Consider the following 15,561-nt stretch of genomic DNA (forward strand, 5'->3'; position numbering starts at 1 on the left):
TGCTGCTGAAGCACCTGACAGCTATGACCCTCAGTGCGGGGTTGGGGGGAGGACAAAGGGATGCACTCCTACATTCTGGATTTTCCCAGAAGTTTGGCACATCCTGTCCTCCGGAGTTGGTCTGGTGAGCAGAGGGTTGCTGCAGTGTAACCTGGGCCACACCTCCTCCAGTCCAGGGCCAGATGGGGCAGTGGAGGCTTGGCCTGCCAGTGTCCCCGCAATGAGGACGGGTGTCCAAGGATGCCTTGGTTCACTGTGGGACATCCATTGCGTGGCCGCAGTGAAGGTTCTGGGCCTTTAAACCTGGGACCAGCCTGCCCATGCCTCCTTTGGGAGAAGCCCCTGTTCCCCCCTGTAGGCTGCAAGCTCTGAGCAGAACCCACACGTTCTGAGGTGCCTCCAGGTCACAGCGTGCTCGCCCTGTAGCCCAGCCCGCCGGCAACGGCTCTGATCTTGGGCAGCCCAGGTGATGCTTGGGGAGCGAAGCTGGCGGGTCAGGTGCCTGGCACACAGCCAGGGAAACTTGGTGGCCGCCGCCGCCGGTGCCCGGGTGGGGGGGGGGCGGGAGGAGGAAGTGAGCTGGGGCGGGGGTCGGGGCGCTGGGCCTGCAGGGGACTCCGCCGGGGAGGGGAGGGAGGCCCAGCGTGGACAGGCCCCCAGGGCTGGGTCCCAGCTCTCCGGGGAGCCTCACCGGCCCGGCGGGCGGGGCGGGGCGGGGCGGGCCGCGGGGCCCCGCGCTGGGGGCGGGGCGGGGCGGGGGCGCTGGGGGCGGGGCGGGGCGGGGCGGGGCGGGGGCGCTGGGGGTGGGGCGGGGCGGGCCGCGGGGCCGCGGGCGGCAGTGTCGCAGGGAGCCCGCCGCGCTGTGGTCGTCGCCGCCATGGGGCAGATCGAGTGGGCCATGTGGGCCAACGAGCAGGCGCTGGCGTCCGGCCTGAGTGAGTGCGCGCTGGGGCCGGGCCGGGCCGGGGCCGGGGCCGGGGCCGGGAAGCGGGACCTGCCGCCGGGGCGGGGGGCCGGCGGGGTCGGCGTGGGCTGCAGCCTGCCGGGCAGCCGGGCGTCCGGAGGGCTCGGCCCGCGGAGGGGCTTCGGAGACCCTGCCCCCGCCCCCGCCCCCGCCCCCGCCGTCCCCTCGGCGGCTCCCGCCCCCGCCCCGCCGCCCGGACCGCCACCCCGAGAGAGGAAGTTGCAGTCGGGAGAAGAGGCGTTTCCTCCTTGGTGGCTTCCGGGGAGTCACTGCCCCCAGGGTTGGGTAAACCCGGCAAGGGGGCGCCCTGGTGGCCCTGCTGCCCTGGAGCGGGGGGCTGGGTGGCAGGGGCTCTCCGCCTGGGGCCCAGGCCCCCCTGTCCCACAGAATGGCACCCGGGGTTGGAAGGTGGCTGGAGACCCCTAGAGCGCCCTGGTCAGCTCAGCTCCCCGAGCGACTGCTCCTGGGGAAGGATAGCAGAGCCCCAGCACGCTGCCACCTGTGCTCAGGAGCTCTGCTTAGGGAGCATGGGGTCTGCACCCGAGCTCTGTACTCACAAGCAGGAACTTCTCCCCACTGAGTGCGGTAGAGCTGAGTCCAAGAGGGGCCGGAGGCTCTGCCTCCTGACCAGGGACCTCCCACTCCCAAAAAGGGCCTATGAATGTGCTGAGGAGGGGGGCTCTCAGCCCAGCACCATTCCCTTGGGACCCCCCTCCCCCAGGCCTCCCTCCACCTGGGGAGGGAACTTGGGGAGGGAACTTGGGGAGGGAAGGCGTACAGGTAGATGAAGTCTCCCCGGCCCTGCGCTGCGGGATCACATTTAGAGTACAGGATCTAGCAGTGTGTTGTGTATCCAGGCAGGTCACCCCCTGCCCTGGGCATCTCGAGTGGCGGAGAGCTCAGTGGGTGGGTCACGTGGTGCTCCCCTCTGTCCCCAGGCTGTCCACTCCAGGCCCTATTCATAGAAGGCCCACTGTGTGCAGGCTGGCCGTCCTGGCCTGGGCTCCTGCTTGCGGTGCTGTGGCACCCAGGCTGCCCTCACAGCCGCTGTGCGTACGGTGCGTTTGGGGTCTGGGCTCAGCCTTCTCCGTCATCAAATAAGACAGTTTGTCAGAAGGTCCCCCAGGGCCCTGCTCTGGTTCCTCCCTTGCTGACTTTTCTTCTGGGTGTAAACTGCAGCCTCCAGGGGATGGCTCAGGCCTGATGAGAGCCTAGCCACAGTCATGCTCCACAGGTTTTCCTATTATGGGAAACCCCATATGACCAGATTGTGTCACCTGCTACTGAAAGCCTTCCCATGGCTTTGCAGGACGCATAACCAAAGCCCAACCGATTTTGGCCTCTCCTGCCCCCGATCCTCCGGCCCCCTGCCTTCTCTGGGCCTCGTCCACAGGGTTCGTTTCTGTCCCTGTTCCCCTGAGCAGACCACAGGGCCTTTGCTGAGGAGACATCTATCTGAAGCATCTGTGGCTGGCTGGCTTCTCCATTGATTTCTCGGCTCAAATAGCCTCCTGCTTGGAGGAGTCTTTCTAGAGCATCAGGCAGAGCATAGCCCCGGACATTGCACCACATTCCCCCGTTCTAGTTTCAATGTTGATTTCTGTTCCGCCTGATGAGACCAGGAGTCCCCCAGGAGCCGGGGCCTCATCGTGTTCCTGCTGTGTCCTAGTAGGGCTCTGTCAGCGTTTGGTGGGTGGCAGACAGTCCTGCCTTCCTGGTGAGTTAGTGGGGTTTTCTTCCGCCCCCCACCCCCACCCCCCTGCTGACCCCAGGCAGCAGAACTGCTGCTCAGGACAGGAAATCAGGCGCCGAAACACAAGGGTGTTGGCTGGATGCAGAATGCCGCCCTTCCCTCTTCCAGCCCACCCGGACCCTGACCGGCCAACAAAATAAGTTAATATGTAGCAGAGCTCAGCACCAGGGATAGGAAATCTGCTGGCAGGAAAAGCAGAGTGAGACTTCAAGGAGATGTGTCTGGGTCAAAGGAAGGGACGCCTAGGGCCTCGAGCTCTTACCTGGTGGGATGTGGGGGCCTAGTGTGGAAACAGGGGAGTTTGGCCTGCGTGGCTGGCCCACACCGGGGAGGGCCTCCTGCATGGGAAACAGTAGGAAGCAGTCCCCCCCGCCCCCCAGGACACTTGCCACCTGCAGCCAGGCCTGGACTTGAAGTCACGAACAAGACAAACCCTTGTGGAAACTCAGGCCTGTGCTGCATGTGGGGAAGGGCCAACCGTCTCCTACCCTGTGCCAGACCGAGAGAGGCCTGTGAGCTGGGCCCAGGCTGGAGAAACCCCGAAGCACCCCCAGCAGAGGCAAACATGAACATTGTCTGCAAGCTGCCGCAGGAAACCAGACTCCACCAGCTGCCAGCTCGTGCCCCCACCCCCCCCACCCCCCGGGGAGGGCCCTCTCACACCGCCACAGAGCCAGAGCTGCCCAGCCTCTTCAAGACCTGAGAATGTGAGCATGCCTTGATGCCTACGAGTGTCCCAAACTGCTCGGGGAGGGGGGGAGGAGCAGAGAGTTTTATAGCAAAAACAGGACAGCGCAAGATGTGAACTAACACAGAACGTCAAAGAAAAAAGTCATCAAAGGTTAATGAATTGAATGCTCTATAACGATGAGAGGATTTGTGGAATGGAAGGTGGGGCTCAGGGAACCTCACAGCACACAGCCCAGAGACAGAGATGGGGTCATTAAAGAGCAGTTGAAGGGTACCTGGAGGGCTCCGTTGGTGAGGTATCTGCCTTCGGCTCAGGTCGTGATGCCGGGGTCCTGGGATGGAGTCCCACATCAGGCTCCCTGCTCATCGGAGAGCCTGCTTCTCCATCTGCTCCTTCCCCTGCTCATTCTCTCTCTCAAATAAATAAAATCTTAGAGAGAGGGCAGCCCGAGTGGCTTAGTGGTTTGGTGTCGCCTTTGGCCCAGGGCGTGATCCTGGAGACCGGGGATCGAGTCGCACATCGGGCTCCCTGCATGGAGCCTGCTTCTCCCTCTGCCTGTATCTCTGCCTCTCTCTGTTTGTCTATCTCTCTCTCTGTCTCTTATGAATAAATTAATTTAAAAAGCTTTAAAAAAAATCTTAGAGACGGGCAGCCCTGGTGGCTCAGCGGTTTGGTGCTGCCTTCAGCCCAGGGCGTGATCCTGGAGACCTGGGATCAAGTCTCACGTCGGGCTCCCTGCATGGAGCCCGCTTCTCCCTCTGCCTGAGTCTCGCAAACAGGACAGGCTGCGGGGAGGTGGAGGGGCTTTGAAAATGAGCACCGATGGTAAATAATTAATCATGGTGAGGTCAAGTCCACACATGATCCAGGAAGAGAAGCTTTAGATTTTTTTTTTAAGATTTTATTCATGAGAGACACAGAGAAAGATCAACATGTCCTGACTGTACCTGGAGTAATCGCTGTTAGTTCTGGGGATGCTCGCACAGCAGGGCGTGGACTTAGACCCCCCGAGCGGTGGACTTTAACACGGCTAAAACAGAACATTTTATGTTATGTATATTTTACCGCAATAAATTAAAAAAAAAAAAGATAATTTCTGGGGAGAAAAGATGCAGAGGTATGCCACCTCCAGCAGCCAGCAGGAGGCAGGACCACGTGGGCTGGAGTGGCCCACAGCAGCCCCGGGAAGGGCGTGGGGATATCGGTGTCTGTCAGCTGGGGGCAAGGTGACCAGTGGGACATAGGAGCGCTGTGCAGCCGGGAGCCTCGCCCATCCACAGGAGCACATACAAGGGGACAGTGTCATCTTGAGATGCAGAAAGCAAGCACTCGAAACGGCCAGGGGTCGCAGAGCCCTGCAGAGTGGACGGCTGCGGTGAAGACCAGCCCCAGTGGCCCTCCTGGGGCTCTAAGGCTGGGTGTCCCCCAGCTGCTGCTGGGACCCAGACCTGGCTCCCCCCACGCACTGCTCTTTTCACCCCTTCCCCAACTTGCGTGTCGCTTTCTAGGGGTTTCTCCTCCTGTGTCCCCTGCACAGATAACATGTCCCATGTGGTGGATGATGGCCTGGCCAAGGGAGGGGAGCCCACGGAGAGTGGCCAGAGCACCCTACAGCCCCCAGCCCTGCACCTGCGATGGGGGCACATTCCTCCTGCTAACCTGCTTCTCCTCTGCCCACAGTCCTCATCATGGGAGGCATCGTGGCCACCGCCGGCCAGTTCACCAAGTGGTACTTTGGCGCCTACTCCATGTATCCTGCCACCGCAGAGCCCAGGCTAGGGTCGGGGGCAGGGCTTCTGGGCGCAGGGTGGGGCTGCTGCTGTCCCTGAGGGCACAGCACTAAACAGTTTGCAGAGTGCTGCCCCCATCTGTGGGCCCTTGAGACACTCCACAGCGCTGGGGAGGGCAGGATGGGGCTCGGTCGCACGGTGGGACCGAGCAGGGCAGCAACCTGCCCGAGGCCTGGCGTGGGTCTGCAGCAGGCCCATGAAGACTGGCCTGGGGAGAGGTGTCAGCAGCCCTGAGGCCTTGGGGATTCCTGGGATCCCCTCCATGCCCCTCTATCGGCCGTCCCCCAGGGTTGGCCTGGGATCCATCGGAACAGGCTCAGCCCCTCTGGCCCAGCTGTGACAGGCCCGCTGAGGCAGGCGTGGGGGGGATGTAGGGCTCATGCGGGCAGCACAGTGGCAGACTCTGCTGAGTGACCTCCGGGAAGCAACCTAACCCTCTCTCTTCTCATCCGCAAAGGGGGCTCACTGAGACCCCCGGGCTGTGTGGCAACTCCTTAACAGCACCTGCAGCGGAGCAGGCGTGTTTGTGTGCCTGCTGGAGTATCCGCGCGGGAAGAGGAGGAAGGGATCCACCATGGAGAGATGGTGAGCCCCCAGCCCTGCTCCGGGCCACCCCACGGGAGCACCCTCCTTCCAGGGCCTGCCCAGCCACCGTGGCCCCCCACTCAGTCCTAAGGAGGGAAGAAGCCAAGGTGCTCTAGGGAGGAGGGTGCTGTGTGGGATACAGTGTCTTCCCTCCCCTCTGCCTAGTGGACAGAAGTACATGACCAAAGTGGTGAAGGTGTTCGGGCCTCTCTCCAGGAACTATTACATCCGGGCCTTCCTGCACCTTGGGTGAGTCCCCTGTTCCCCAGAGACCAAGATGGCCCTGGTATAAACCCTCCCCATCATCTGGATCAAGTCAGGCCCGTCCCCGCCCAGATATGCTTCCAAACAGAAGCCCAGATCCTGGGGTCCTGAGACCTGCTCTGTCACCTGCTGCTCCCTGATGGCTCACTGCAACCCTAGAAGCTTAAATCAGGAATAGACCGGGCTCTCCCGGGCGGCTCTGCTCACTGCCTTGTGTGTGGGTCTGCTGGTCACTGGCAGGGAGGCCACAACACTCACAGGCCTCTGTGGCTATTTGGGCTTCCCCCTGGCGTGGTGGGTGGGGCCCAGGTGCCAGCACCCCAAGAACAGCCTAAAGGGCCCAAGCTTAGAAGCCTAACCTTTGGCGGGTCTGGGCATCTCCTCCAGCCAGGGTCCTGGGGACTGCACACTAGTCTGCCTTGTCCCAAGATCCTGCAGCCTTTGATCCTGCAGATCCCCTGACTGCCCTGCCACCCCTCCCCAGGCTCTCAGTACCTGCTGGATTCCTGCTGGCCACCATCCTGGGGACAGCCTGCCTGGCCATCGCGAGCAGCATCTATCTGCTGGTAAGTGGTATCCTCTGTGGCCAGCGCTGCGGGCAGAGCCAAGGCCAGCAGCCGGTGTCCTTGCTCACGCCATATCAGGGCCAGTGATGCTGTAGCCACTATCCCCACGTGTGTAAAGTGTGGCAGCTCCCTTATTGGTGCCTCATCCCTGCAAGGGAGTGCTGAGGTCCCCACTCTACAGACCAAGAGATACAAAGTCAGGGGGGTGACCTGGCTGGCCTAGGGTCACCCAGCTAGCCAAGGCCCAACTGGATTGGGACCCACTCATCATATTTGTCTCATCTAAGCTATCCTTGCTGACTTGGGTGCTGTCAGGCGCACTTCCTAGGGAGCTTGTAAACAGCACAGATGCCACCTGGAGGTTTCCCAAGGCTGCCCCGTTGGGTTTGCCTGGAGTTGGGACATAGCAAAGACCCCATTGGAAGGACACCCCTAACCCAATCTTTATAGGAGGGCTGGCGGATACTGGGGAGGACGGCCTGGGTAGAAGCTCTGTGGGGCATGGGCCTTGTGCCCCATGCTTGCCGTCCTCCTGCGCTGCACATTCATCCTTTGCACATATTGTGAGGGAACGGGTGGTGTGTTGTCTGTGCTCTAAGCCGTCCTGCACCTTAGTGACCTGCCCGCCGGCCCCTCGGTGCTCCCTCAGTGGGAGCCCACCCTGTTGCTGGTCTGTGCGTTTGGCTGCTTCCTGCGGCTGGTCACAGGGTGCAGGGAGTGCATGCCCATATCCAGCCCCTGCACCCTCCGTGCATCAGGGGCACCCCACCTGGCTGCCGCGTGCTCCCCACCTAGGCTGGCAGGGCTGCTGGTTCCCACTGGCTGCCCTCTGCTGCACCCTACCCGTTTGTCCAGGGGGCCTTTGTCTTTTCATTACTGACTTGTGGGAACCTCATGTACGTTTTAGTTGTGAATATTCCGTGAGTGAAGGAAGGTCAGACCCCGAATACTTTCTCTGCCTCCGTTAGGGGCCTGTGAGCTTGGTGTGAGATCCTCCCCTGGGCAGAGAATGCGAGCGGATCTGTTAGCGTTCTGGTTTGTGCCATGTCTCTGTGCACTCTCGGGTCTGCTTCATGGTCCTTTTTTCAGGGCAGGTGTCCTAGTTTTCAGGTGAGAAGGCGGGACTGCAGATGTTCATTTCATTCTTCTGCTTCATGAGTGACATGATGTCACACTTTTTCTATGTGTCAAGGACCATGGGATACAAATAAAAGAGCACACATTCCCCCGCCCTCCTGGCTGTCCCCGTCCCCTCTCCCCCCCACTCCCCCGCTGCAGGTGCCTGGCCAGCCAGACTGTGTGTGATGGATTCCCAGGCCTGGCCTCATGCCCTAGACCCTGTGGGGAGGCCTGAGCACCTGGAGTGGGCTCCAGGTTGCCCGCCCCCATGTGGGGTCCCTGCTGGAAAGTGAAGCAGCTGAACTCTGAGGTCCTGGCTGTCACTCCAGACATAGTGGGCTCAGACATGGGTCCCACCCTGTTCCTGGGGGCTGAGTTGGAGCACTGTCTGCCCAGCTCTGACCCAGCTCCTTCAAATCGTGCAGGCGGCTTACCACGGAGAGCAGTGGATCCCCATTGAGCCCCAGCCCAAGGAGCGTCCGCAGGTGGGTGGCACCATCAAGCAGCCGCCCAGCAACCCTCCACCGCGGCCGCCAGCCGAGGCCCGGAAGAAGCCCAGTGAAGAGGAGGAGGCGGCAGGTGCTGTGGGAGTTTCCGGTGGCCCCCAGGAAAACCCAGTCCCGGTGATTGATGAGGTTGTATGAGTAGCATCTCTACCTGTTCCTCATGGAGCCCGCAAAATAAACCAAAGAGAGCAGACTCCCTGAGTCCCTGTGTGCATCCCACTCCCAAGCCAGGCATCTCCTCCTTCAGCACTTCTCAGCCTGTCTGCCCCCCTGCTGCCCCTCTGCTGCCCCCCCCTCCCCCCCACTGCCCGGCCCAACAGGCCTTGGCCAAAGCCGCCAGGCTCCCGCAGCCCAGGACAGATGCCACCCATGCCACACCAGCCACTGCAGCTACAGGGATGGCCCTGCCCAGTCTGGGCCCTGCTTGGGCTGCTGCCTCTGCCTAGAAGACTGGTCCCCATCCTGGTGGCCTCTGGACCCCCTTGCCCTCTCCTCTCCGTCCCCAGCCTTCCTTCCGGTGGTTCTGTGGTATCTGTCACCTGCGGGGCTCTACTCTCGGCCCAGCCACATGGTGGAAGCTCAGTAACATGCTGACCAAAGCATCCTTCAGACCCCAGACAAAGGTCACTCGTCCCCACTTCCTGGGTGTTTGCTTGCACACAGTAAGCCTTAATCAGGGGTGAACACGGCTGGTCAGGCAGGGAGGTGCTGAAAGCTGCCTTTAGGTGGGCTGGGGAAACAATCTGTGAAGGGGGTTGGAGCCCAGCTGGAGCTGCCCAGGCCCACTGTGTGGCTGCTGAGGCCACACACACGTGCCCACTTGGGGTCCGATCCATGACGCTCTGCAGACTGGGATGCCTGGCCCAGGGGCTGCCCCTGATGTGCCAGGTCACTGGTGGCAGCAGAAGCCCCAGGTGGCCTGGCCTTCACATCTGCCTGGGTCTGTGGTGGGGCTGCGGGAAATTCAGATGCTTGGAGGGGATGGTGGGCTGCACAGGCGTGTCACTCCAGAGCCGACCCCCCCCCCCCGGGGCTTTACCTCAGAGACTGCCCATGGGGCAGGGGTGGGTGCCCTTGGTGAAGGAGGGCCTGCCAGCATCGCAGCCAGACTGTGAGCCCAGCCCCTCCCCAGGCACCGGGGCCAGCGGGCATGCCTCCCACCCTGGCTGCCCTGGGGGTGCACGCACAGACATTTTTGAAAGGACCCCGGGATCTGGGGCCAGTGGCTGCCCATGCAGGACCAGCTGGCAATCAAGGACCAGGCAGGGGTGAGGGGAGGAGGGGGCCTTCAGTCACTGCCCTCTGCTGTCCGACGCTGTGCTCTGGAGGCGTTTGTCAATTTAACAACACATTCACACACATTCTAAAATAAATAGTTGTTTTAGAAGTACAGGGGTACTTGTTCCCCAGGGGCAGGGAGCCGGGACCAGCCTGAGGCCAGTGAGGGTGTGAGGGGAGCCCAGGGGACCACAGATGTAGGGGGGACATTGGAACATCTTTTCTGTTGTTTTGCAAGTTCTAGAAGAATAAAAAGATTCCTTCTGGCCCAGCTGTTTGCCAGAAGGGTAAACGGAGACTGCAGATGGGTCTGAGCAGCACAGGTCACTTGCGGGCAGGTGGACCCTGCCCTCCAGCATTATTCCTCACACCTGAGGCCAGGAGCCTCAGTACCTGCCCAGGAACCCAGGGAGCAAATAAATAAACAATAAATACACATAAATAGGAGGGGCCCTCTTTGGCAAGACCCCCAACGTCCAGTCTGGGGGGCAACCACGCCCCCCAACACAGGTGAATGCAGCGTGGGGCCAGAGTCACTACGTGGACCTGGGCAGAACACAGGTGCAACCGATGGGTACGCGGATGAACTCGGCGTGGAAGGAGAAGGCCCCTGGCGTGGGCAGCCCCGTGGTGTCCCTGGAGCAGGGCCGGCGGCGGAGCACCAGCAGGCTCTGCAGCAGCGGCACCGAGTTGAGGGCAGCCGTCTCCCGGCCCGTCCTGGCGCTGATACAGCCCCTGCACAGACACTCGGCGAAGGCCAGCTTCTGCGGGTAGCGGCTCTCGTCCGTGTCCACACTGTGGGGACAGACCGCGTGAGGCCCCTGTCTGCAGCCCTGTCTGGCCCACGTGAGCCAAGGAAGTCAGGCAGTGGGGCCGGCAGCAGGGGTGAGGCTCATCGGGCCCCCCCCTGCCCTCCCAGAACGGCCCCTGCCCAACCCCCGGCCCAGCCCACCTGCCCCAGGGACCCTGGGAACAGAGCCATGCTGACATCCTGCAGATACCAGCAGCGAGGAGGAGCTCATGTGATGGGACCCCCCTCCCCGCCTGTGGGTGACCCTTCGTCTAGCAGGTGAAGACGTGGGGCTTAGGGGATGAACTGGCCCAATGCTGTGGAGCAGGTGCCCCAGTACCACGCACGGGGTCCCGCAGCCCTCACCGGTATCTCCAGGGGGAGATGGAGCGCTGGTGAATGTCAGCTTCCAGGACCTCCTCAGGCTGCAGCACTGGGCACTGCGCCCCAGCGGGGGGACCGTCCTGCTGCCTGCCTCGGCCCCCTGCCTCCAGGCTGGACACCAGGGCCACGGGCAAAGCCTGCTCCCACTTGGCAGCTCGAGCCAGCAGATGTGGCGGGGCTTGACCCCGGGGAAGCTCCTCGGCCGAGTAGCAGCGTGGGGTCCCATGGGTGTGGAGGCCCCTCCAGAGCTGGGGGCCATGGCGGGCCAGGCTGGCAGGCAGCCAGAACAGAAGCAAGAGGCGGGGGAGGAGCTGGTGGACAGGCATTGGGTGGTCAGGTCAGGGGGCACACGGGGAAGGGGGCAGCCCCTGCCCTCCCAGCTTGCCCTGGTTACTGTGCAAAGATGGGTTGTGCCCCTTCCTCTAAAGTTGGGGATACTGAGGCCCAGAGGGAGACTGGGTCCTCAGCCCACACTCCCCAAAGCCCCAGGGCTCCTGGGACTCCTTCCCAGATTTGGGGCTTCTTGGGCCCTGTGCCAACATCCTCTGCTGAGGGGCAGGAGGGCCACCTGGGGTGGGGTGAGGGGGCAGGGGGAGAGGCAGCGGCTCACCATCGCAGCAGCGGCGCTGGGCTGGCAGAGGCAGGTGCACCTGGAGGCTGTGGACCTGGAGGCTGCTGGCTCCTGGCGCCCTTTATACCTCCAGCCACACCTGGGGAAAATCCGGGACAGCTTCCTCCTCGGGAAGTGCACGGCTGCGCTTCCTCCTTCCCTCCCCGTGGGTCCCCACTGTCCCCTCCTCCCCACTCAGGGCCACCGTGCCCACCCCCACTCTTCCTGGCCCTCCCCCGCCCAGAGGGACCCTTGCCTAGGCTGAGCACCTGCAAATGGAGCGTGGACACTGGCAGCTTGTTTGAGCTGGGAGGTTTCTGCTGCGTGGAGCTGTGAGCTGGGGCAGCTGGGGCAGCTCCCATCCCCACCCTGCGTGGACTCGAGGGCCGGCTCCCCAGGTGTGGACATGAGGTTGGTCCCGGTTTTTATCTAAGATGGTCCAGGAGGGGCACCTGTGTCTGCCTCCTGCTGCACGGGTGGGGGAGAGTCCAGAGAGGCTCTGGAGGCAGAGGACCAGCAAGCGTCTTCAGATCTGGGTTGGGTTTCTACAGATTTACTCAACAAAACCTCTCCTAGAAGCCAGATGGGGCCAGAATACCTTGGAAACTTTCAAGTGGCTGCATCTCGAGAAGGAGAAGCTGGATTTGAGGAGCCCCTTCTCGGAGCTGTGGGGGCCATGGGGGGCCGGGGCCAGGCGCCTTGGTTATCCTTAAAGGGACAGTTGGAGGCGAGCCTGTGAAGCTTTGGGTGCCACTCCCTGGGTCCCCCGGCCACCCCTAAGACCCTGTGTCCAGGTCTCTCCTATCAGAGTCTAAAGTATCCCCCAGCTGAGGAGGGTCTGAGGGCAGGGGACTGGCCAGGAGAGGCACCATCCAGGGACATGAAGATATCCTGGAGCGGGGCTCTCCCGGTGCGCCTCTGGGCAGGGACCCGCCCTCCTGGTCCTTACAGGAGTCTGCACCTGCAGGCAGGCTGTCCTGTGCCCCTCTCCCGGGGGGAGGGCAGGGCTAGGGGAGAATGCTCCTTCCCGGAAGATGGGTGGATAGCTGCTTGAGTGCCCAGGGCTGCTCCTTCCTATGATGCCCCTGTCCATGGTCATCAGCCCTCTGCTTGCATACCTCTTGCAATGGGGAGCTCACCACCCCATGTGTGAGTTTGGTAGGGCTGCTCTAACAAAGCACCACCCACCGAGGGCTTAGGACGCAGATGTGTTCATTGTTCTGGAGGCCAGAGTCTCCAATCAAATAGTTGGCAGGGTCAATTCCTTCTGGGGTCTCTGAGGGATCCTCCTGTTCCCACCTCTCCTAGCTTCTGGGGACTGCTGGCAATTTTCAGTCCCTTGTGGCCACACTGCCTCATCTTCACGTGGCCTCTCCTATGGGTCTGTGTCTTCTCAGGACACTCACCTCATTCAAAGTGATCTCATTTCAAGCTCTTTACCTCATGACATCTGCCAAGACCCTTCACTCGTCAGAGGCACCAGGTCTAGGACTTGAATGTATTTTGGGGGGTACATGTTTGGGCCCAGGACCCCCATGCAGGGCGGATGCTGGTGCATTGTGGGGCATGCTGGCTCAGGCTAGCTCTTGAGAGGACCCTTCTGGGGCCTGACAGCTGCCTCCCTGCAGGGGTGCTGGGTCCTGGGGGAGCTTCAGTCCCTCCTGTGTCCACCCCGAGGCAGCGTGAGCCCTCAGAGGGCTGGGGTGGTGGTATGGTGGAGACTCCACTGTTGCAGCACGGAGCAGGGCTTGGCGCCCAGTGTTCCCTGAACACAGTGGAACGAAGGGAAGGGGGATGAGCGGGCTGCCCAGGGAGGAAGATGGGGCCCTGGTCTGGAGGCTGAGGGAGGGACACCAGCTGTGCAGTGTGGTCTGGCCTTCCTTCAGGCGGGAGGCCGGGGTGTCTGGCCACACACACACACACACACACACACACACACACACAGGCATCATTTATGAAATGAAAAGGCTGTAAAATGGTCACTCCTGCCACGGCTGCCAGGGGTGTTCCCCTCCCGCGGGGGCCCGGCTGGACACACAGGGCAAGTGCGGCCCCAGCCTTGCCCCTGCCCACACCAGCTCCCCATGGTGGTGGGGGTGGGTTTCTGAATTTTCTGGGGTTTTTCAGAACAGCCCAGCGGGTGGGTGCCACGCTTGGCAGAGGGACTCTGGGACCAGGCTGCGCCACCACTCTGCTTCATGGCACCATGGGCGCGAGCCAGGCCCTGGGCGAGTCAGGGGACCAGGGGCAGGGCCCGGGGGTCGGGGTTCTGGCTGGCCAGCGCAGAGGCCGGAAGGATGCAGGGCGGGGGCCCTGGTGGCACCTCATTCCTGCGGGTGGCTGAGGCAAGCACAGAAGTCCCGGGTTGGGCAAGACTGGAAAGGCGCCCTCAGAGGAAGGCTGGAGGGAGTCCCTGAGGCGGTGTCCCCAGGGCCCCGCCCCCTAACCATGCCCCTCTCACCACCACAGGCCTCCTTCGGGCGAAGCCCCAGCCCCTCCTGCTGCGTGAGGCTGCAGGCTGGCCCTAGAGGGCCAGTGACCACTGCTACTTGGCGGGGGGGATCTGGCGGGGGCTGCTGGGGGGAGCTCCTGGGGGAAACTTCTGGGGGGTTGCTGGGGGAGCTGGGAGGGAACTGCTGGGGGGGAGCTGGGGGGCTGCTGGGGAGCCTCTGGGGAAGCTGGGGCAGCCTCTGGGGGGAGCCCCTGAGGGGGGCGGGCAGCTGGCCACATGGGAGCTGTGGGGGCCGGAGGAGGCTCAGGCGCAGTGGGAGGCAGTGCAGGTACTACCATGAATGACCAGAGAAACCCACAGAAAAGTAACTTTCGCCAAATGAGCCACCGCATTAGCCTGATGCGTTCACTCATAATGGAGATTGTATCTCGCATTTGAGTTGACAAAAATTACAAATTTAAAAAATATAACTTTTTTTTAATCCACTCAAAAGAGAGGAGGATGGAAGCTGTGGTGGCCACCGAGGTTTTGCCTGGGGAGGACAGGCTGGGGGGCATCAACACGGGCAGGGTGGTCAGGGAAGGAGTGTGGGAGGGCCCAGGCATATGCTGCTCTGGGGGCCCAAGGGGAACACAGGCCTGGCCAAGACTGTCAAGAGTTCCAGGAACAGGAAACCAGGAACCGGGAGTGCAAAGGCTCTGGGGTGGGGGCAATGGCAAGCAGGTGGGGGTAGGGTGGGTCGGCATGTGTCACGTGGCAGGGCTGCCCTGGCTGTGGCAACTGTACCTGGGCACAGGAATAGAGGGCCGTCTAGCGGATGGACAGGCCCTCAATTATCCCCACTATTTGCATGTTAACCTGCAGCCAAGATCTCAGCCATTGAGTTCCCGAGGATCCATTACCTCACAGAGACCTTCCTTAATCCAGATGCCTGGCCCAGAATGTTCTTTTCAGCAGACTGGGTGGGGGCAGGGCTGGTTCTGACTGTGGCCCTTGCCCCTTCCTGGACAGGCACCTCCTGAGTCTGGCCCAGAGGAGCCCTGAGTCCAGATGGCAAGTGCAAAGCTGCTAGCCTCAAGCAGGCTGAGGTTGAGGGGACCAGGGCTGTGGCTCCAGCCTCTGTATCAGAGGCCAGTGCCAGGTCAGCGGGTCAAGGAGAGCCGAGCACAGGCAGCTCTGTGGTGGGCTCCCCACTTTAGAGAGGCCATCACTGCCCAGCTGGGCACAGAGCACCTAAGGACAGATTTGCCCCCCACACATCCTGGCTTCTGGCTTGGTGTCCTCAAAGGCCACCCACTTGGGAGCATGGGAGTTCCCTTTATACCTGGCTGACACAATGGCAAACCAGATAAGCCAGGAGAAACTGCTGAAACACGTGATCAACTACTATGATGGAGGCATGACGTGAACGTGACACGGAGCACTGTCTACCCAGGAAGCCCGGCAGCACACTGGCCCCCCAGCCTGGGGGCAGAGGCCCAAGTGCACCCGTGAGCCAGATGGAGCTCAGCAGGTCACACAGGCAGGGGAGAAGCCCCCAGCCTGAGAGCAGCAGCATGGGCTCCGGGGGGTTTGCATGCCAGCACTTACAGACTGTTTTAAAGCAATCTGAAGGCAGAAAGGCCCTGGGTCTGCTGACTGCAGACAGTGTGGGGTGCTCGGAGGCCTTGCTGCTACTCTGCGAGCTCCATCCCCCAAGCAGGGGCTGCAGCAGCAGGGCAGCCCGCATGGCCCTCCCCATGGTGGACCCTACAGCATGAGTGCCCAACAGCTTTGGGGGGGCGGCAGGTTTGGGGGGAGAGCCCCTGT

General features: G+C 62.2%; 2 protein-coding genes across 2 annotated transcripts; one reads left to right on the forward strand and one right to left on the reverse strand.

Annotated features, from left to right (window-relative positions):
• Nucleotides 1-791: 791 nt before the first annotated feature.
• Nucleotides 792-8,431, forward strand: LOC121500490 (cytochrome b-245 light chain). Its single transcript, XM_041772221.1, has 6 exons — nt 792-935; nt 5,089-5,158; nt 5,709-5,783; nt 5,949-6,032; nt 6,532-6,613; nt 8,158-8,431. The coding sequence occupies exons 1-6, from the start codon at nt 878-880 to the stop codon at nt 8,374-8,376; spliced, it is 588 nt and encodes a 195-aa protein (XP_041628155.1). The 5' UTR covers nt 792-877; the 3' UTR covers nt 8,377-8,431.
• Nucleotides 8,432-10,052: 1,621 nt separating this feature from the next.
• IL17C (interleukin 17C) lies at nt 10,053-15,493 on the reverse strand. Its single transcript, XM_041773039.1, has 3 exons — nt 15,392-15,493; nt 10,673-11,001; nt 10,053-10,311 (listed from the first exon to the last, which is right to left on the reverse strand). The coding sequence occupies exons 1-3, from the start codon at nt 15,491-15,493 to the stop codon at nt 10,053-10,055; spliced, it is 690 nt and encodes a 229-aa protein (XP_041628973.1).
• Between the last annotated feature and the right edge of the window lie 68 nt (nt 15,494-15,561).

The sequence above is a fragment of the Vulpes lagopus genome, chromosome 10 (assembly GCF_018345385.1).
Source record: "Vulpes lagopus strain Blue_001 chromosome 10, ASM1834538v1, whole genome shotgun sequence".
NCBI classification, from domain to species: Eukaryota; Metazoa; Chordata; class Mammalia; order Carnivora; family Canidae; genus Vulpes; species Vulpes lagopus.